We start from the raw sequence: 22,866 nt of genomic DNA, 5'->3' as shown, positions 1-22,866 counted from the left end.
TTATTGCGCATCTTTGCATCCCTTGAGATTCCTACTACACTGTTGGAACCCCCCAAATACTTATTAAGCGAATATCCTCACTGTAGAAGGGCAGATAATTCTACATTATGATGTATAAGTACTGCATGGGTGTGGAAGGGGAATGAAGGGTTTGAAAGTTCTTGTTATAAAATAAGAGTGACCTTTGCAACTCCATTTAGGTTCAGCTGCTTATGAATTACAAGGTGTTCCTCGTGGAAAAGCCATTTCCTGTAGTTTGCTCAGTCTCAGAAGACCACAGAAGTTCTCTGCAGAAAATATTACACTTTCCGCTGAGGGCTGCCCACGTCAGGAGGAGTTTTATTATTGTCCCTAGTGCCGGGAAGAATTACCGTCAGGAAGTTTCAGCTCATTACTTCTGGTCTTCACCAGCGATTCTCAGTGGCGGTGGCCTTTGTGTTGTGTGTGCCACCTCTCTCTGCAGTGGCCCCTCCTCCTGCTCCTCTCCCCAGAGAAGCAGAGGTAGATCCTGGCATCAGAGGGTCACTGAGACCCCGGACATCAACGGGCAAGAGCCTGTGGAACTGGGTGATTGTAAAATGAATTCGAAGAAAATTTTCTCTCTTTTTTAATGTAAATTTTTGCTGTGTGAGTTTTATATAGAACCAAGTATTGACGGTTATAAAGTCAGTTAATTACTGGGAGACAAGTATAAAGTACACCCATATAGTCCATGTTTAGGAGCATGTGGTGTAGGTGTGTGTTTGTGTGTGTGTGTACTTGTCTACAAATTAGATTCCGGCACTTGGCCAAATAACCATGGATTGGGAAAGACATGATGCCCAGAGTGATTTCCACTAAGGATTCAGACCCTCCCTACAAACTAATGGTGCAGTTGTGTCACTGAAGGGAAAGAGCATGCAGACAAGGCTCCTGTGACAGGTGAACGAGGGGCTGTTGTGAAGTGCCAGGTGTGAGGCCCATGGTCTGGTTTCCTTGAGGCCAGGCAGGAGTTTACTGTCCCTCCCTCCCCTGACCACCCCATCGTTACCACGGAGGTGGGCGGAAGGCTTAGAATGGGATCTATGCCACCGATTCTTTTGCTAGGTCATTTCAATGATCCATTCCATTTTACTATGTTGATCTCATTTATTGAATTCCCATTTTCAACTACCAGGAGATGTTAAGGGATCGAGTTATAAGATCTTCCAAGAGGACTAGTCAGACTGTGAAAGGGAGCCCTTATTCACGAAGATATGTAATCGCAGAGTTTGCGTCTGAGGCCACCGTCCAACCCCGATGTCTCCAGACCGTGCCAATTCCATGTACTGTGACACCGCACACAGGTGTCTCCCATGGGACTGACGTTTGCTCTGCATTGTCCCTTAGCGTGGCCACGGTGCTTTGCAAAGTCAACTAGAACCATCGTGCACATTATCGGGTCCTGAACACCACCATCTATTTTAAATGAGAAACATTCAGCGAGGCAGGTCCACATGGAGAGACGTCGGGGGGAACCACAGCCCCCCCGTCGGTGTTCTGTTGGAAACACGTAGGGGATTGACAACGTGACAGCCGTGCCCCGTTTCAGTCAGGCCGCTGGTAAGACTTAATCGCACACCACTGCAGGAGGCCAGCCCTGCGCATTGACGTTCATTCAGCCCAACGTGAGCTACCCTGAGCTGCACAGTGTCAGCTGACTGTCGCCAGCTCACTGCTTCTGGTCCCTAATACCTGCATTTCTGAAAAATGTCATTTTTGTGTCATTCCCTCCCCATTTCCAATTTCTCTTCTAATCTCTGTCAAATAAAATGCTCTGTTTTAGCCATTCCCTCTTTTCCTATCCCCTCCCCCCCACAACCCTATATAGGGAAGGTACTGAAACAAGAAAATCAGAATGATTTTGTCTAGAATGGTGCAGAATTTAGAAACGGTGTCTTTTCCATGTGGGATGGCTTCCTTGAAAGCTGAATGGGTTCCTCTAGTGAGAGCCAGCCTGCGGCCTCAGGCTCTGGGTGGCTCCCGGGATTCCAGCGCGGGTGAGAGGAGAGGTGTGCTGAGGGACTTCTCAGGTGGAAGACGGCAAACCGCCTGCCTCTCTTTCCCCTGCAGCCAGTGGGTGCCGGGTGGTGGGCAGGCTCTCTGCTCCTCTGCAGGGCTCCGAGGGTGCCTGCCCACATGCGCCTGCTGATGTCCACTTTGGTCCTAACTCATTCCCTCATCCCCGTCTCCAGCAGTCTCTGCAGGGCCTGCGTTCTGGGTGTGAAGCATCCTTTCTCTCCTGCTATCCTTTCTGCTTCTTGGTTGGATGGCTCATAGCTTTCCTTGCCTGTCAGCATCTCTCTCCCTGCAGCTCTGACACCAGCCTGGCCACCTGCCCAGCCCGTAACAGCCATTCTCCAGAGCTAACATGCTCCCCTGCTGAAAAAGTGTATAAGATTTGAGTCTGAAACAGCCAGGACACAGTCACAACTGCAGAGTGTCTCCCTTCCTTTCTATTGACCCGACTCTCAGGAGAGAAGACAGAGGCCATCCTTTTGGGTCATGGTCCGGCCAGCTGCTACTTTTATGCGGGGTCAATCAGAACCTCAGTCACTTAGAGTTTGTGAAGCTGCCCTCACGGACCCTGGGCTGTGTTTTTGCTGTTCTCACTTTTCTACCCGTCTCCCTCCTCCCATCTGCTTTGATTACAAAAGGGATGGAAAACGACAAACAAAGCAAAAATACCAGCCAGTCCCATTCAGAGTGGATTTGTGCCAAATTTTGAATAATTTCCAAGTCAATACTTTCACTAAGAAAAAGAGTTTTTCTAGGCTTGAGAAGCTGAGCAGGCACTGTTAGTACAGGCTGTCCTAGTCCTGCTAAGACAGAGGGAGTGCTGGTCTACGATAGGCAGTCAGCCAACCTGAGAGTGCATGTGGAGCGCCAAAGGTGTTCCCAACAATAAAACACAAAGGTTTGTGTTGATCTTCTTTTGATATAAATTGTGGTGTTTCGAAGCTATCCTAAGGCATCACTTTTGCTCTCTTGCATTCTTGCAGTTTCCTGAGGGAGCTGAGAAGCTGACAGCCAAGTAGAGAGGGAGCATGTCCTACATGGGATTGTCTGCCTTCACTGTTCTGTGGCCCCAAGCACATTGGTCTAGAATTCAATTAGTATCACCCAGAAAACCACCTGGCCTACGGCATCACTTCCTGCAGCTAAATGAGCCAGGAGGCCTTATTTACTCATTAAAACAGCCTTACAATTTTGGCCTTCTGGGTAAAGAAGACTGAATCATCCTATTGGGGTCTCGGCGCTGGTCTTCCCCAATGCTCCCCGAATCCAGACCTGTGGAGGCCATGCTTGGGGTGCCCTGGGCTGGCCTAGGCTGGATGGAGAGGTGCCTGCAGTGTCCAGCTCTGCCTGAGACTGGTGGGAACCTGGGGAGGTCGGCCTCATTCTGGGCTCCAGGTTAGGAAGCCTGCCCTCCAGGCACCCGAGCCGGGTTCAGCATCTCCGTCAATAAGCAGCTAACATCTCGATCCCCCGTCTACCTGGCTCCTCCATCTCAACTGGGTGAGAAGTTGACTAGGAAAAAAGGTATGACTTTTAAAAATGTGTTTTTGCAAACACAAGATTTCTGTTCTATGCATTCTGAGCAAGGGTCAGAATTTTGGTTTCTTTGTTTTGTGGTCTTGGGTGAGACAGAGAAGGATGCTGTCTGCATGGGGTCAGGACACAGGTTGCTGGAGCTATGATCTCTTTGGAATCTGAGGTGCAAAGTAAAATTTCCGGGTAAAGATACTTCTAGGTTTACCAGACATGGTGTCTACAGAGAAGACATAAAGTTAGTTCAGGGCTTTTCTTACTGCAAAGTCACTGCAGCCCCCTCATAAAAACCAAGTTTTGCAGGAGGAAACCTGCACTGGCGCCACCAGGCTTCTCTCACCAGCTAGCCCTGCATCCTCGGGCACATCTCTCCCTCCTACAGGATCCAGGGGCTGTTTCCATAAAGTTAGGGGCTGGATCAGCAGTTTGAAGGTGCGTCCATTGTCTGATTTACTGGTTGAACCAAAGACCAAGTCATAAGACAGTAGACATAGGTGTCAGGTCACTTAGCCTTCCCATGTCACTACCCTCGACCTCCAGGTATTCAGCTCTCCTTCTGTGGAGAAGCTGCCCATTTTACAGGCCAGGAAACTCAGAGGATTTGAGTGAGTTGCCCAAGGGCACCCAGCTGGATGGGGTAGAGCTGGATTTAAATTCAAGGCTACTGAACCCAGTGTGATTCCTGGTGACAACAGGAAGCCTCACATGGCTGTCCCCCAGCTTTCTCAAACTGATATTCTAAAGCCAAACTGTAGTCTCTGCCCCACTCCCCTCCATCCACACAAGGCCTCTCCTTGCCACATGATTCTTCTTCTGCAGCTGCAAACAGCTCCTTCTCCGGAAAGACCAAGGCCCTTCCCAGGCTGCTGTTGGCTCCCCTTCCAGCCTAGCAAACAGCAAACTCGACCCTTGGCTGTGACACAAATCTTACTGTGCCTCTCCTCATGCTGTTCCAGTCCTCTGGGGGATTTTTCTAGACCTGGACATCAAACCTGCCCTCTTCTGGGAAGGCTTTCCTCCTTCCCTGGTTTCATCACAATTCACCCACCCTTCACATTTTCCATGCTCTGCTTACACTCCTGCTACACCGATTCTCACAGTCCCAAGGTCCCTGTAGCTGGGATGTCATGTCCTCCTGGTGGGGGGGGGATGGGGGTGGGGGTGGGGGGTGGCGGGGCACTCGTTTCCTGGCCCTCTGGAGGTTCCAGGCATGTGGACCCAAATCCAATGGCCAGAAGTGGCTGAGCCTTCCTGTCCTCCTGTGGTGGAGACAGCTCAGGTGTGTCCCTTCTTCTAGTGGGGCCGAGGCTTCTCTGGGACAAGGGCCATGTTGCTGTATAACTGCCTCCGTGGCTTTAGCATTTCACCTCCCTGTTTCCTGGCCTCGGAACCCAGAGTGATGCTCCATGTATGCCACAGTTCACCCTGGTGCCTTCTGGAAGCATGCTATTCTCTCCAGCTTCTTGGTTTAGGTAAATGAATCAAAACTCTACCCACACCAGGCAAACTGAGTGTCATTTTACGAAATATTCCTCCTTTTACTGAGATTGACAGCAACGTACACGGTTGAGTCATGGAGAGACAGACATTGCAGGCAGAAGACGGCTGTCTTCGTTGTAATGTAATCACCACCACAGGGAAAATGCCTTGTATGAAAAAAAGTCTCTCATGCTTGGGGTTTGCAGAGTGATTTTTGTTCTAAAGGCTTATATTTTCGAGTACTTGCACAGTTCCACTGAACACATTAATTTAGAAAAATGCATTTTAAACATGTTTAATTGTGGTGCTATTATCACAAACCATAGTTCCACCTTCCATGCATCATTGAGCCCTAACACCTACGGATGAAGGAGCTGGAGGGCAGATGGAGATCTGGGAACATGAGCTCATCTCTCCTCAAGCCCAGAGGTTCCCACCATCCCAGTGTGACAGGAAGGACAGTGACATAGTGAACTTAAGTTTCACTCCAACTCTGAGAGAATGGAGGTAGTCATTGCATTTTACATTAAAAAAACACACAGCCGTATAAGGAGGGAGAAACTAGATCTGAACACAGCTGAGTCCTTGCATTCCAGATAGTTCCAGGGAGGAGAGGGTGAAACAGGCATGAACCAACTTGGGATGCAGTATATTTAAACAGCTTTGACATTCAGCCAGTCTGCAATCCTTATAAAAAACCTTGGTGCTAAGGAGCAAAAGGCAAGAGAATAAGAGTGGGTTTCACCTCCATCTACCTCTCTGGACGCCCCCTCGAAGAGGGCAGGGCTCCAGGGACAGCAACAGCGAGCACACAGATCACGGCCTCGCCACTGCTTTCTCCATCCGCTGCTGTCCTCAGTTCTTCCTTTGGTTTGGAAAACACTGCTGGAGTGAGAAAACAGAAGCTCTGGTTTTGGGCAAAATGCTACAGATTGCATGTCAACATGATGGTGTGTTTGTGTGTGCTACTCTTAAATGTTACTCAGCAAGTGGCTGTTAGCATATTGTCCCCATGCTGTATATATCGTGCTGGCATATGGGCCTCTCGCACCGGGTTTTATTTGCTTGGAGTGTGAAGGCTGAAAGTGAACATCTAATCACAGTCCTGTCTTTTCAAGACAAGGAAACTGAAGTCCAAAGAAGCCTGAGGATCTCTTAAAGCCAGCTAAGGGCAGTTGAGGCCCCAGCTCCCACCTCCCCAGCAAGCCTGAACCCCAGCTTTGTATTTTAAAAGCTGCACCCCGACTTTTCTCTCCTTGCTCCCCAAATAGGATTAGAGGGAATCTAAATTCTTAAACATTTGTCCTGACTCCTCCCTGATGACAAATCTTACTGAGCTTGTCTGTCCACCTGTGCCACATGCCCCACAGCCAGCGTCTTTGGAGTAAGAATGAAAAACACGGTGAGTTCCCTGTGCCAAGTGCTATTCTAAGCACTTTGCATATATTAACCATTTCATTTTCCCACCATCCTACAAAGTGGACACTTTTATGATCATCCCACTTTACAGGCCCACAGGTGTCCCAGCTGCAGCTGCCCAGGCCATGCTGTATCTAGCATCTAGCTACCCCATTCCTGTGGCTAGAGTTTGAGCTGCCTCATGGCCTGGCCCAGGTGTGGCCTCTGCATGGTGGCTGGTGGCCCTCCGGCACAATCCTGCTCTGGCCTGCATCCTTCACAGACCTCACTCCCCTCTCACCCAGGACATCCCCTGCTCCCCAGGGAAGCAGAGCCCATGTGGAAAGACACAGGAGTTTGGAATGTGAGGCCCAGGAGTGGCAAAGACAAGGAGGAACCCATTTCCAACCCCCTTCTTGGACCTAGTGTGCGCTGCCCCCAGGTATCATCTATGTAGTTGGAGCAGCTATAAGGCTGCTCAGCCAGTCAGCGTTATGGGGAGCTACCATCTTGAGATAGGGGGTCTCTCCACAGACAGCTGGCCTCCCAGTGGAACCCATGGGGCCCTGGGGGAGCAGGGGCCAGAGACCAGATGCAAATAGCCTAATATGCCCCCACAGCCTATGATGACAGCACAGAGGGTGAGGTCACAGCTGGACCAAGGAGCCAGAGTTTGCAAGGAGCAAGGCCCTTCCAAGATGCTGCAAATGGCAAACTTGGACCCCTCACTTCCCTGTGTTCCTTCCCCATCTCTCATGGGCACCCTGCATCTGCGAGTTGCTCCCCTCTCTCTCTTGGACGGTCTTATTTGCTTTCTCTGGCTCATTTACATGCTGGCATTCTCCCATTGGCTGTCTCTCTCATTTCAGTGCAAGAATGTGTCCCCAAGGAAGACGGGAGCTGGTTGTCCCAACAAAGTCTGCCAAAGAAGAACAGACTCCCTTCTGACAGAGGTGGTCTCCCAGTGTGGGGGCTATCGGTGAGCTCCCAGGCACCACTGGGCTCCCAGGGGATCAGCCCAGTGAGGGACCCCTTAACAGAGAGTTCTGAACTCTCTTCCCAGTCTCTCCCTCCTTGAGCTCAGAGGCTCCATCTGTAGGACACAGCTCCAAGGTGGGAGTGGGGCCCTGGACCCCCCTTTCTGCTCACAGCGCTAAGCTCTGGGATCTCTCGAAGTCAGCCAGCGCTCCTTGCCCCCTGTCTGGAACAAGCAACAGGCACCCTTGAGTCACAGTCACTGTGCCCAGTCACACAGCACTGTGCGGACAAGTGTGTCCATCTCCTGAACAAGCTTGTGCAGGTGTTGGGGTCTGGGCACAGGCAGGCCGGCATCAGGGGGCTCCCTCATTGTCCTCTCAGTCCCACCACTCATCAACTGGACTCTCAGCAGAGGCCTTAACGTTCCTGCACCTCAGTGTCCTCATCTGCATGATGGGAATATGAACAGTGCCACCTCGCAGGTGTTTATGAGGCTCAAAGGTGCTACTGCATGTAGAGCACCTAGAACCATATGGGACCCTGGTGAGCCTGAGAATATCAGCTCCCGATGAAATCTCCCCATTGTCATCACATCGCCACCATGAATTGTGGCTACAGAACAATGAGATGGATGGGAAAGCTGCTCTATAGACTCTGCTTAAGTAATAGTAACTGTATCTGAGAACGCTGAGCGGAGTATTCAGAACACATAGGCTTACATACATATTTAGCGCTTCTCACCAAAACGGCACCAAACTTGTTTCAGGAGGAAGTCAGATGGTAGAGGCTGCTCTATAAATGTGATAAATGTGTTTTGTGCATTGTACATTGTACATAGTGGTATAAATGTTTATTTAGAAGTGCATTTTGTATACGTATTGTATCCCATTACATGTACACTGTATAAATGTGTATTGTATAAATATATTTTTATATCACGTTACAGATATTGTCTAAATGTATTGTTAAGCATCTACAAAGCCTTCAAAACCCTCGTTAAGGAGGGATTTTAGAAGATATTTCTATGTGCAGTGACAATGAAGTGACTGTCACTGTAGTTCCGGCCATCAGTGCCCCTTCTGAGGAAACAGGGACATGGCAAAGGACATGGCAGGTCCAGCTGAGCAAGGAACGACTCTTCAGCATTGGCCGCTGTTCCAGGGCGTCCTCGAGCTCCGCGCAGGCGGTATGAGGCCGAGTGCCTGTGACTTCCACATCGAATCATTTTTATTTGCCGCTTATTTAAAATGTGAGGACCCTCTGCTGCTAATCCGTTACAGCACTATTAATGAACAGTCCTGCTTTCCAGCGGTCAGGGTGCTGCGTCGACTGAGCGAGACAGATTAGCAGGAGTACAGGATTAGAAAGGCAGTCTGTAAAGTGACCAGAGGCAGCTGGGGCACCTTGGTCTTTTCGAGAAGGAAGCCTCAGTTTTGCAAACATCCTGGAACACTTGCAGCCCAGCTGTCGTGAATGGAACAAGGGCCAGTCCTCTGTCTAACTCTGCAGCTGATTCTGGGGGCCGACTCCATGGATGGGCCAGGTGCCGAAGTTCTGATCCAATTTACTATAAAATGCTGAAACTTAAAAAAATTGTCTGTTTCCTTCACATTAGTTATACATTTCTGTGGTTTCTGCCCCTCCTAGCAGAAGCGGGTGATGCTTCACGATGTCTCCCGCTTTTTAGAGTCTGCATGATTTCTCCTCACTTTCTCTTTACTCCCATCACGTGTACACTGTTCTCCTCAATGACCTGTTTCCATGGGAAGGAAACACTGAGAGATATGCCTTCTGGATGAATTTAACGCTTTTATGAATGAAACTCTTTTCATGCTGGGGCCTTGGAAATGAAGATGGAGAGAGATGTAAATTGTGTGATTTTTATTATTATTATTATTTTCTTAAGATGATGCTTCCAGGAAATGGGTATTTGTAATCTGACATGGTCTTCTTATTATTTCCAAGTATCTCGTTAACCTAGAGGAATTTTGTGCCAGGAGATGTACCAAGTGCAGATGAACACAGTATATGAGGGATTCGGCCCCCAGCTGCCTCCTGGTGCATTGGTTTCCTCATCACCTGACATCTGCCGTGTGTCCAGCCTGTGTGCCTGGGTGAGTGTTGCAGACCCTGCTCATTTAGGTCTGTACTGCAGTTTAAAAAATTCAATAATTTAATAAAGTCTTGGTCTTGGCATTCTGGCTAAGAGTCCTGAAGTCATATCTCATGAAATCGAAGGATCAGAACTAGCCTCATTCTGAGAAACAAGATGGTGAGAATCAGATCCTGGAGAAACCAACCTCTGTGATCTTCATCTTTATTGAGAATATTATTCTTTACTCCTTCAAAATTGAGGAGGAAACAAGCCTGCACTATTGACACTGGTGTTACTTCGGAGGAGGGGAAGCTTCTCTCTTTCCAGAAGTCGATGATTGGACAGTGAGTACAGTGGCACCAACCTCTCTACCTGAGGGGCACTCAGGGAGATCTTAGGATTGTCTTGCTGACGAGCAAGCGTCCAACCTTCTCTGCTGGTCCTGCTGTGGTCCTGCTCCCAGGCCTTCTCTGCTGGTCCTGCTGTGGTCCTGCTCCCAGGCCGAGGCCGAGAGCCCTGATAAGGTTCCCAGAGGTAGGTTACCTGTCCATGCAGTTATCTGACCCACCTGTGTGAGAATCACAGGGCAGGTTCTGGGCCCTTCTTCCAGCACTTACTGCATTTTGTGCAGCCGGGCCCACGGCAGTATTTTAAACACCCTCCTCACATGACCCTACGCACTGTCATCACGTGTGAAATTTTTTTCATAGAATATTACTTAAAGAGGTGACATTACTTAATTGCATTAATTACTTAAGGAGGTAACCACTAGGGCAGGCTCTGAAGCTTTACTCACACAGGACCGAACCTCTGGGTAAAGCATCAGAGACACGGGTGCTCCTCCACACGTGTGACCCAGCGTGGGGGGTGTCTTAGAACCAGACTCGTGGCTTGAGACTGTGTAGGGCAGAACTTGAGATTTTGGGCAAAGAACATTAAATATTTGTGCTGGCACCTGAGTTCCTGAAATTGTGTCTCTTCAGCACCGACTGTCATGCCTTCCTCCTGGGTGGACTTGGGGGGGTCCTCAGAGGTCAGTGGGGGGGGACCTGCCTTTCTGTAGTGTGGGTGGTGGTTCTGGGAGCCTGGCTAGGACAGGAGTGCCTGGCATGCTGTTCCCGAGCCAGTGCTAACAGCACAGTTAGACAGGATGACAAAGGGTCCTGCTACTGGAGCCTGGGAGTTAGGACCACGGTGCTGGTGGGACCAGGTGTTTGCTGTGTAGACAGGGCATTGGGCCAAGCAGGAGAGTGGGGCAGCATTTACAGGGACTTTTGGAATAAAAAAAAAAAATATCAGTTCCTGGATGCAGACCATGTCCAAGACAGGATTCAAATTTAATGAAGCTGCTGATGGCACCTGGTCCTGGGTCCCCCAACCCAGCGGCCCCACCCAGCCTGGGAACCGGTCAAGGGGATGGTAACGAGCCTCAGGACGGCAGTGCCCAGGGTGTGATGGATGGCCCTCAGCCCTCACGCTGCTCCCAGCCCTCCATCATCCAGTCGGGGTGGTTAGCAGGCTGTCAGAGAAAAATAATTTAGCGGCCGTGGCTTTAACTGATGTGCTGCTTTCTGGGGTCAAACGACTGTTACGAAGCAGTGGTGCTGCCTGGCTCTTCCACGGTGCGAGCGCTGGGTGACGGCATGAGAGGAAACGTGTCCGGGCTGTGACTCCCGACATCCTTCAACGCCCATTTGGGGTGGGTGGGCTGGGAGCGGGGCAGGAGCGAAAAAACGTTTCTCACTGAATAGGAAATGCGGGGCCAGTGAGGGCCCTTGGTGGAGTGGCCACGCCCGAAACCACAGGCTGGAGGACGAGGGGTCACACCACCACCCAGCCTGCAGGGGGGACCTTCTCGGGGAAGGTGGCGAGAAGACAGGTGATGTGGAGGCCATGGGCCACCTGGGGCTCATCTGGTTTGCAGGGGGCACAGTGGCTTCCTTGGGCAAGGTGGGCAAGTTTAAGCTACAGATAACGGAGAGACAGGATCAGAAGGAAAAAGAGAGAAAACAAAATAAAGTAGAGGAGCCAGGAAAGAAAAACAAGGCTGCAGACTTCTGGCAGGAGGTGCTCAGGGACCTTCGACCCTGAACTTGCAAACACCCCGTTTCTACCTGGATTGTGTTAGTTGAGGGTGGGTTGAAAGGTAAGAAGGATGGAGATGATGGTCTAAATCCCTTCAACCTGCTCTTGAGAACATTCAATAAATGCGTAAAAATGGATGAAGGCATTGGGGGCAGGGATGGAAGGAGAAACAGCCGCCCTCCATTGTTTCCATGTTGGACGGTCTCTTTCCCTCATTCAGTGGAGCTGTGAGGAGCTGACCCCTGGCAGACACGTATTTATTGAGCATCGTGATTCAGGACGAGGCAGCTGTCCTGTGCGTTAGGGTTAGTCGCTGTGGTGTATCCTTTGTGCTCCCTGAGGTCTGGGTGGCACCCTGCCTCCTTCCGCAGATGTGCGGCCTCCCAAGGCAACAGCGGGTCCTGCCCTAGGAGCTGCGATGTGGTCACAACAGCCATGGGAGCAACAACTTAGAGTTACCGGGTACTTACTGTAGACCTGTGCTGGGTGAGTGCTATTGAACTACATCCCACCCCATGATTGATGCCAAAGTGAATAAAGATACTTTCCTGCATCTGCTGCATTTGTGATGCCTACAGATAATTCTGAAAACGCCGAGACAGAAGGTAACTTGCATAAATAAGAACTGATGAGACTTGGAAGTTTGGAGTTGCTTTGGAATGGGGTGAGAACAGTTCCTGACACATGGACGGCGCTAGGAAAGTATTTCTTGCATGAGCAAAGGCAAACCGGCGTGAGAAAGCAGACCTGCGTCTGGTGGGAAAAGGCCCGAGAGACGATGGTGACAGGAGGTTCCAGCCCTGTCCTTGGTCTGAGCCCTTTGCTTCCAGGCTGCCGCCCAGGCACCTGCCTCGGGTGGCATCGCTGAGATGAGACGACTCACATTCACTCCCCTTCCTCCAGCCTCCTTATTGAGAAACTACCCAAACTGCTACCCAACATGCTTTTCAGAGAGAGTGGAAGGAAGAGAGAGAGAGAAACATGGATGTGAGAGGGACACATCCATTGGTTGCCTCCTGCATGAACTCCGATCAGGCCAGGGATTGAGCCTGGAACCGAGGTAGGTACCCTTGGCTGCAATCGAACTCAGGACCCTTTAGGCAGAAAGTCGATGCTCTAACCACTGAGCCAAACTGGCCAGGGCCCACCATGCATTTTCACCTGCTGCTAGTCCCCCTGCTGCAGAACACTCAGTAACCAAGTCACCGAAGGACCCAGCGGGCAATGCCAGTTGTTCTTCCATGTCACCCTGTCTGGGGACTGGCCCTGCACCCGCCCCGCCCTGTTTCCTGCCATTCGTGTCATCACAGCCATCACCTGCCTTTACTCCTCCCCCGTCTCCTCTGTTAAGTCCCAATGTTGGCATTCTTTCTTTACATGCACACGACCCTCTCCCCGTAGCCTGACAGTCGCTCGCATGGGGAGGCTGGCACGGGCTGAGCTGGCTTTCCTGAGAGGGGTGCTTGTGGGAGCTCTCTACTTACAGCGACCGGAGCAGGGGGCTGCCTGCTGCCGGTCCCAGCTCGTGGTCTCCTAGCATCCGGGAGATGCCACCTGCCGGGAGCTACCTGAGAATGCTCACCTGTGGCAAGAGGCGACTTTTACTCCTGCTGGGCATGTGGCCGGGCAGCCGGATGTCGAAGAGGGCCTGGAGGGCGGCCTGCGCCGCCTGGCCCTTGGCCAGCTTCTTGCTGCGTCCCGAGCCTTCAAACATCCTGCCGTCCACGCTCACGGCCATGACGAAGCTCCGGGGCCGCTGCCTGTCAGCTGGCTCCGAGAGGCACACGTAGCGCAGGCCAGCCCGCAGCTGGTTCAGCACCACCACCGGGTTCCTCTCGCCCGGGGCCACCAGGTCCAGCGTGTGGCGCAGCAGCCGGCCCCGCCGGCACCCGGGGGCCAGCAGCTCGGGCTCAGCGGGGCGGCGGCCCGGGAAGGCGGCACTGGGCTCCGCCGGCCCGAACTGCTGGAACAGCGTGTCGGGGAAGTCGGCCTGGTCGGAGGTGAAGTCCGTGCAGGGGCTGGCGCCGCTGCCCATGGCCAGGTGGGCCTGGCAGGCGTTGGGGAACTGCACGAAGGAGCGCAGGGCCAGCTCGGCCGCCCGCATCTTGGCCTTCTTCTTCGTGGGCCCCGTGCCCTCAAACGTGAGCCCGTTTACCTCCACAGCCACGGCAAAGACCGGGGCGTGCACCGGGCCGGTCTGGGATACCATCCGGTACTGCAGGCCGGGCCGCAGCTCGTGCAGCTGGACCAGCGCGTTCTTGGGCGTCACTGACCACGAGAGCGTCTTCCAGATCAGCTGCAGTTTGCAGAAGTGGCCACCGTTGCCCTCCTCCAGGGGCCTTTTCCTCTTCATGCCAGGTGCCCCGCCTCGGGCTCTGTCACCGGCGGGCAGTGGCCGAGCCTCCAGGTTGCTCACGTTTCGGTTCTCCTTCACGTCTGCGCTGCTGGTACCTGGGGGTGAGAACGGACAGCGGTGACCCCGGGCGCTCAGCTCGCCTGAAGACAGGCGCCGCTGCTGATGGCTGTGCTGTGCGCCTGAGCCCAGCCACCAGCCTGGAAGCCGAGCCTTGGAGATCAGCTGTCCTGTGGGTACCCAATGGGTGGAGCCTTCTAGGGACGTGCTACGTGGCACCCTTCATTTCTAGGCAGACAGGAGTTACTAAGCTTCCCCGAAAGTGGAGCCAACTGCCCAGGAGGAGGAAGGGCCCGCATCCCTGAACAGTTCCTGTGTTTCTGAGAATGGGGTGTGGATGTGATGAGCGTGACCTGCTCACAGTGGCTCCCACCTGCTGCTCTGAGTGTGGTTGAGACGTTGTGGGGATGAGGCCTGCTGGGCACAAGCCCTCTACCCCCCCCCCCCCGCAAGCCTCCTCCAAGCCAAACCAAACCAAACCAAACCAAACCAAACCAGACCAGACCAGACCAGACCAGACCAGGCCAGACCAGACCAAACCAGACCAGACCAGACCAGACCAGACCAGACCAGGCCAGACCAGACCAAACCAGACCAGACCAAACCAAACCAAACCAAACCAGACCAGACCAGACCAGACCAGACCAGACCAGACCAGACCAAACCAAACCAAACCAAACCAAACCAAACGACACCACATGTGGTCCTTCCCTTCTGTTAGCGGCAGGCAGCCCTGAGGGCCACACGGGTCTTCCCTGCGGTGTGGACTGGTGGCTGAACTGTGGTGCGATCGCAGGATGAACGCTCGATAGCACTCACGGTTAATGAGCCAGGTTTACATGCTTCAGCATATAAGTCTCAGAAGTATAATGTTGCATGATAAAGGCAACTTGCCGATAATGCAGAGAGGGCAGGGAGTCATCACTATAAATCACGATAGTACAGGCACTTCGCACTGCTTGTGTAATCAGGCACAGCGGTAAAGCTTAGAGGCTAACCTTCCGGGAGACAAGGTGGAAACGGAATGGGGACCCAAGTGGGGGCTTCACTTGTATCTGTGATGTTTTATTTCTTTTGCAAAAAATGATATGCATCAGATTTAGCAACATCCTAACTTGCTAACCATAGGTGGTGGATGTGTGTAATGATTTAACTTTTCTGGACAGGCTGTCTTGGACCAATCTTCACCAATAAAGTTGTCCTGTTTAGAAAACCTCAGCCGGGATTGTCACAGAACCACAGGACCAGAGCTCCTGTTGCCTCCTGGCAGAGATGCTTCTGTTACGCTGACCCTGATTCCCACGAAACACTCCAGGATGATGTTCGTGGGCTGAGCAGTTCCCTGTCACTGAGCCCCACGGCACCTTCGCTCTGGCACCTTTCTTACTCCTCACACCTTTCTGGGGGGGGGGGGTCACAGCACCATTCTCTAGGAGGGGAAACTGAGGCTCGGGGAGGTGGAGCTGCGGTTGGATAACTGGCTGAGATGTGATTGCACCCTGGGAATGTCTTGCTGCTGTGAAGACGAGTTTGTGGCCACTATTCCTGGGCCGTTCCACAGGGACACCATCCCTGGGAGGGAATGAAGCTCAGAGCACACAGCCTGCCATTTGTATGGGCGGAGCTCGGGCCACAAGCAAACGGCCCCCTGCGTCCTTCCATTTCTCCGTGGGAACTGGGATCTCAGGGGCTCCAGGTGGCTGTGCAGCAGGTTGTGAATGAATTTTTTCTTGTGAAGCGAGTGGAAACTTGGGGTCACTTTGACAACCAACCTGCAGCTTATAAGTAGATGCCGAGGACTTTCCCCTCCGCCTGCCGGGAGCCAAGCTGGGGTGAGACCCTCATCTTCATGGCACTGAGCTGGAGAATGATAACTAGAAAGTGCTAGCTCATAGGCACGGAAGATGCCTGGAGCATCGGTGCCTCGGAGAGGTGCCCTCACTCTGGACAGGGCTCCGCTCTTGGTCCTGATGCTGGTGTCCTTCCAGCTCAGGGCTCTTGGAGATGCTTCCTGCCCCCCCCCCCCCGTCAGCTCCCCAGGCTGTGTTCCTAGCGGTGCTGAGAGTGTCTGTTTTGAAAGTGCTGTTTGCTGAACCGTCCATTGCTCATGAGCTCCGTTCTCTAAGTTGTGAGGCGGCTCTGTTAATATTTTCTCTGGTGGTTTGTGTCCATAAAATGTTGGACCTGCAGAGGTAATTTTGTTCAAAGGAGTGAACGTGAGCATTTTATAAGTTAGAGGTGGATGGCATTGCATCCAGACTATTTTGTAGGAATAATTACCTCTCAGTATCAAGTGCCAACTTTCAGGTCCCCTGTGAGTCATTACGCATTGGGGTGCACACAGTCAGGAGCTCCGCCCTGTGGCGTGTTTCAGGCCGAAGGTAGTAGATCAGATTAACCACATAGTTTCCCAGATTGAACATAAAGATGGGAAAAAAAAAATAACCTGGCCGAAAGGCCCCACAGCAGATTGCCTGGAACTTGCTGGGTGCTCTAATTTCTTATTGATTTCTCACAATGTGGGGATCGAGGGAGCCTGTGCGTGTGATTAAAGTGGCCGGCATATCAGATGACCTCTGCTGCCTTTTCAAGTAGAAAGGTTTATCTTGGAGCAACAGCCCTCCTGGTCCTGAACTTCCCCTCCACCTGCACCGAGATTGCTTCCAGACTCTTTTCTTCCATGACACTCAGGATCCAAAGACGATGGTCATTATTTGTTTTCAACAGCATAGACATGATTATCAGACTGTGGCATGAAGAGTCCTTCTGAAATAATCAATATCTAATAACTGATAAAAATGCAGACCTCTGGGCCCTATCCTGGATACACTAGCTATAATCTCTGGGATGATGTTACCTACTGGCTTTTGCAAACAAGCATATTAGAGGTCCAGCTCCCTCAGCACAAGCTCACATGCTCACGTTCACTGGCCTGCTGAGTCTGAGCAAGGCAGAGAGAGGCTGCCGTCACTCCACCGGCTCTGGGGGTCAAGTGGATGAGAGGTGCAAGTTCTCCCCATCTTTTATGTAGGTGTGACCTTGGACCAGTCCTTCGACCTGCCCAAACACCATTTTCAGAAGATGGAAAATATGGGTTTTCATAACCCTTGTCTTATAAGATTATTATGAGATTGGACAAAGGAACACATGTAACAGGCTGAGCAAAAGCCCTGACATATAGGAAAGTCTAATGTATGTTTTGAAAATAGTGTTGTTCCCTCTTATTTGTGAAAGATACGTTCTAAGATCCCCAGTGGATGCCTGAAACTGTAGATAGTACCAAACCCTATATATACTGTGTTTTTTCCTATACATACATACCTATAATAAAGTTTAATTTATAAATTAAGTACAGTGAAAGATTAGCAATAATAACAAATAGTAACAGAACAATTATAACAATATACTGTAATAAGTGTTAGGTGAATGTGGTCTCTTTTTTTTCTCTCTGATAACCTATCTGATAAGTAAGTGACTAAGAAGAATTTTGAGGAGAAAAAGTGGAATTTTATACAGTCATGGCTGTGGTTAAACATTTATTTTCCAGGTGAAATACAACTTTCATAATTCAGTTCAATTTCTGGGCTTCATTTGTGCAGTGGCTGCCTCCTTCAACTGTGGGGCGAAGCCCCCGTTGCCGTATCACTGCCGTTATCACCCGGTGTGAGTGCAGCCTGTGTGTTAGGTAGGAGCGTCTGCTTCCTCCAGGTCCCGGTCCCCGGGCCAGCTTCTGCCCGGTCATTATGGAGCCAGAGTTCCTGCAGTGGTTGGGTTGTTGGGAGCTTTTCATGATGCCGCCTCACGAGTAATGCTGCTGCTGTGTCTGCAGGTTGGAGGGCGGCTTTCTGATCCATCCCATCCCAACCAGACAGGGCCTGCGACAGGAGCAAGGTGGGCACCTGCTCTCCATTCCTGCAGGGAATGCCCTTGTGCCTTGAGGGTAGGAAGATGCATGAAAAGGGGAGGCTGTGGTGGCCAGTCAGGCGGGCCTGGCGACTCGCAGTACGGAATGCAAGGTCCTGGCTATGTGGGCCGAGGACTAGCCTGACACCAATGGCTTGTGGGTCAGGCTCTGCAGCAGGAGAAGACTGGCTCCTTTCAAGACTTGTCTCATGTCGTCTGGAAGCCCAGCCTACTATGCATCCCCGTGTGGCTTGGCTGCCCTCCCTCCAGACCCATGCAAAGAGCATGGACTGTGCAGGCCTGTGGCCCTGGCCAGGATCGGGCATCTCAGCCCCTCCTCATGTGACACCTTCAGGTCATTGTCAGGCACAGAGGTGATGGGACTGGGACCAGCGACCACTCTCTTCAGTGTTCGAAGAAGAAAGCTCTCAAGGTTACCAGCTTAGGCACGAAGTCTTATCTGGCTGATGGTTAGCCAGAACCTAGCCTGCTGCTGGCTGGCTTCCAGGTGGGCCCATGGACACCATCCTCTCTCAGGCTGAGTCTCTGGCTATCAACCCCTGGCCCCAGCTCAGCCATAGACATGGGAGCTCAGCTCCAGGGAAGGAGCAGATGTGAGTGATGGGCCGGGCTGCCGGTGGAGCGGGAGCGAGATGGTCCTCAGCGGTGGAACTTTATCCAAAACCAACTCAGACACATCCATTCCGTAGCTGATAGATACAAACAGGAGACTACAGAGCAAGGACACACTTGCCTCTACCATCTACCTATGTACACACACAGTGAACATCCATTACACATACCACAGTACACACACTTACCACACACAGACACACACACAATATATACATCACACACACCACACACACTTTACACATATCACACACAACACACACACAATATACATATCACACACACCACACATACCTTGCACATATATCACATGCAACACACACACTATACACATCACACACACCACACATACCACACACACACACATATACATACATACAATGCATACATGAATACACTTATCACACACATCACATCTATCACACATGCCACACACACATTACAAACACAGAGCACACACCACACATTCATCACACATGTACCAGGCACACCGCACATACTTTACACCCCCTCCCCCTAGGGGAGTTGCTCATCTCTTCCTCCTTCCAGTGGCATTTGGGCAGTAAGTTGAGGGGCTTAATGGGAATAATAGTGAGAGCTGAGTGAGACAAGCACATTCATTTGGAGGAGTACCTTTGAACAGTGTGTGAAAATAGGGTTTCCTAAGTATATTGACAGCACCTATTACAAAGGGAATGACTAATCCGCTGATAGAAAACACAATTCTCCAAGCATTTCAAAGGCATTTTAACATGTAACAAACACTTAAAAGTCATTCTTATCTGTAAGTTTTTACCTAGTAGTCAGTGAGCTGAATTAGGGAAAATAGCCTTAATTACTGGTAGTAGCCAACCTGGATGTCCCAGGTCCTTGTCTAAAATGTCTTCACGTGCTATCCTATTTGACTTTGACCTCAAGTCCATGGCTCAGGTTATGTCCCTGTCCCTGTCCTGGAAACGAGGCTCTGAGGATCTGAGCAGAGATGTTCATAGCCCGGGGCAGCAGGGCTGGTGATTACGGAGCACGAGACGGCAGCGGAGGCCTTGCCCCCACTAGGCTTCTGCTTCCAATATTGTTCTGGCATCAGAAGTCATTAGCCTGCTGAGCTGCTGGAAGCGGAGAGAGATACTTCCACATGGAGAGACAGTCTGGGTGAGAAAGATGCAGAAACGATAAGATTTTATCCCTCAAGCTATCAATACATTGACTGTGTTCTAGAAATGTTCTGATTTAGATCATGAGAGAGAAACAATCATTTGTCCAAGTTTCACTCTGACCCAGGTGTCCCCTAAGCACGCTAACGGAGAGCCAGGAGACCTGTGTTCTGATCCTCACGCCACACTCATGGTCTGCACCTGCCCTCCCTCATCTAGAGACAAAGACTAAAACTGGAGCATCTCCAAGGTCTGCTCGGGGTGGACATCCAGTGATTCTGTGACTTTGCGTTAGAGGAATAATTCAGGGCAAGCACCGCAGTGTTCAGTCTTGTTGATATAATTATGTTTCCTGGGAAGGAGCTATTCATGCAGGAGTGTTGTGTTTCTTAAGAGCTGATGGCAAGTGGACGATGATCCTGTGCAATCCCTCCGCTGTTGCCCCTTGGTCAGGCCAACAAATCCTAGTGATCGCCAGTAAACCTTCGGGTCCTTCCCACCCCAGGACAACAAGCATGTTCCCAACTCTTTCTGGCTGAGAAGGTGACCCATCTGTTAGGGGATGTTGAAATGCAAGCGGTGTTCGTATGGTTTGGAACATTCACCCCCTTGTTTAAATGCCTGACAATATGCTACAAACAAGAGGCGAGTGTAAAGCATGCCAGACGCGCCCAGACTCACACACCAGCCCTGTCTTCTCCGTCTCCTCAGTGGGCTGCGCAGGGACACGGTGTAGGTCCCTCCCCAAGCCAGCGTTTCGGTCCCCGCCCCACACTGCTTGGTGTCTCTCCAGTTTCATGTGCCAGAAATGTTTCGAGAAGTGGGCACCTGCCCAGCTCTTTGCTTGTTAATAATTGTACAAACTGTGTTCAAAGAGACTGTTCTATGCTATTTTTTCTTTCTTCTTCTTCTTCTTCTTCTTTATTTTTGTTTGAAGGAGAAAAACACAGGAAAGAGAGGAGGGATGGCCCAAGATAACTATTTAAAAACGATAACACAATTCCCAGAGTTCTCAATCACACGGTTATGGCTAATATTTTCCTACCACCCAGGTAAGCGTAGGATTCCAGATGAAGATGGGATTCCAGGAGGGAGTGAAATTCCAGGTGGGAGTAAAATTCCAGATGGGAATGAGACTCCAGGTGGGGATGGGGCTCCAGGTGGGGATGAGACACCAGGTGGGGATGGGGCTCCAGGGGGGGATGAGACACCAGGTGGGGATGAGACTCCAGGTGGGGTTGAGACACCAGGTGGGGATGAGACTCCAGGTGGGGATGAGACACCAGGTGGGGATGGGGCTCCAGGTGGGGATGAGACACCAGGTGGGGATGGGGCTCCAGGTGGGGAAGGGACTCCAGGTGGGGATGAGACTCCAGATGGGGATGAGAGCAGAATCTCCTGCTCTGGGAAGCCCGGGTAGTAAGCCATGCCCCTCCCGCCGCATCTCCCTAAGGGCCTCAGTCTTTGGGGACATTGGGCTGGGGCCCCCACCCTCTTCAGGGAGGGGGGTTGCTTACTTAGATTGTCTTCGTCTTCCGTGTTTGTGGCCCCGGGGCTCAAGTGCTTGAAGGGAGCGATGAAGGCTGACAACATGCTTACTTTGTCTGGAAAGAAAAGAACGGAAATGCACTTTGACATCGAGTTTCAGAAAAACTCAGTGCTTTCATATGTTCTTATTACTGAGGGTTTGGACAAGGGAGGTTGAAAGGTCGTTTTGGTTTCAGCCACTTCATTCTGGTTCAGTCTTTTATTGAATTTCTGACAGCATTTTATCAAATTCCCCTCTCCATTCAATTTTAAACTTTATGATATCTATCTTTTTTTCTTTTCTTATTTTTGGCATCTCCCCTCCTTTTGTTCCACATCCCTTAAAACTTGAAGCAATCGTCTCCAGGGCAACAGCCTTGCACAAGCTTATAGGATACTGGGTGGGGCAGGGCCTGCCAGGCTGAGGTCATTTTGCAGAGAGCCGCTAAAGTAAGTAAAAAAAATTCCCACAATTAAACGAGCATCGTACAAATAAAACCAAGACTATTTTCCCCCATTAGTGGAGAACTTGCTTTGTGGGCCCGACATGCATGAAAATAATGGATTTAAAACTGTAAAATACACTTAGTGTGCATTTGAGTAGAAGTAGAAGAATGGGAGAGAAGCTGAGGGAGAGGAGAAGGGATGCAGGTGGAGGAAGCAGTGCAGGGCTCCCAGCGCAGAAGAGCTCTTCCTGGAAATGGGACCCGGTCGCTGGACAGTCAGTGGAAGGACTCAGGGGATGCCCTGTGCCCGCAGCCCCGGTGGTGGGTGAGTCACACAAGACTCGTCAAGCACCTGGGTGCTGGGCACCTCTGAGTACAGCACAGGTGGGAAGGGAAGGTGGACCCAAGTAGGAAATGCCACTTATCACCAATGAAAGGTGTTCTTTCCATGGTTTCAGCAATTTCTCTCTTAAACAGAGTGATTAAGGGCTTGTAGGTTGGACGTACAATTGGGAGATATAAAAAAGAGCTAATAAAGGGAGCCAAAAGAGAAGCTCCTGATTTTAGAGGTTTCACTGACTAAATTTAACCATAGAAGTTAGGAGCCCTTGTCCATAAGCAGAACTGTCTCCCTCGCAGAAGAGTCCTCCTCTGTTCTCAGATTCCTGCCTCTTGGGCCCTCTTTCTCCCCAAGTCTGCCTGATTCATTCTGTTCTGTAAGAATCTTGACCACATTACAAATAAAAAAAAGATAGCTAGAAATGTCACTATTGCTTATCCGATGTTACAGGGTCGTTACAGGGTTGCTATGGGGTTGCGATAGTCATTCCTGCTCCTCCTGGGGTTAAGTTGTCCAGGGCCCAGGTGGCCAGGGTTGGGTTACTTTGCCATGTGGGGACACTTCCTGTGGCCTCTGACACCCGAGGGCAGGGTGTTCAGCAAGGTCACGATTTGCAGGAGGCTGCCTTTTGTCTGCCTCTGTGGTCAGAAGGGAGGACTGTTGATAGCAATCCCATTTCAGCACAGCCTGAATGTGACGTCCCAGGACGCCGCTGACTGGCGGTTTTGTATGCAGCTGGCCTGCGGGTGTCCAGACCCAGGCCCGAATCCTGCTCTTTTTCTCTCTCTTTCCATTATGAGCCTGTTTTCTCTTTAGCCAAGCTTCCCAGAGGCCAGGGGAGTTCA

The 22,866-nt window shown here is 51.1% G+C and overlaps 1 protein-coding gene across 1 annotated transcript in view; it reads right to left on the bottom strand.

Annotated features, from left to right (window-relative positions):
* Positions 1-21,346, bottom strand: part of ADARB2 (adenosine deaminase RNA specific B2 (inactive)) — a 124,510-nt gene extending 103,164 nt beyond the window's left edge. Inside the window, exons 1-2 of the mRNA XM_087823846.1 lie at positions 21,226-21,346; positions 13,188-14,056 (exon numbers count right to left, since the gene is read on the bottom strand). Of these exons, the coding sequence (XP_087679972.1) occupies positions 13,188-14,056; positions 21,226-21,346 (990 nt within the window). The remainder of the gene's footprint in view (positions 1-13,187; positions 14,057-21,225) is intronic.
* Between the last annotated feature and the right edge of the window lie 1,520 nt (positions 21,347-22,866).

Source organism: Miniopterus natalensis, chromosome 1 (genome assembly GCF_054644295.1).
Source record: "Miniopterus natalensis isolate mMinNat1 chromosome 1, mMinNat1.hap1, whole genome shotgun sequence".
NCBI classification, from domain to species: Eukaryota; Metazoa; Chordata; class Mammalia; order Chiroptera; family Miniopteridae; genus Miniopterus; species Miniopterus natalensis.
Note: the sequence above shows the minus strand (reverse complement) of the source record. Positions and strands in the feature narration are given on the sequence as shown.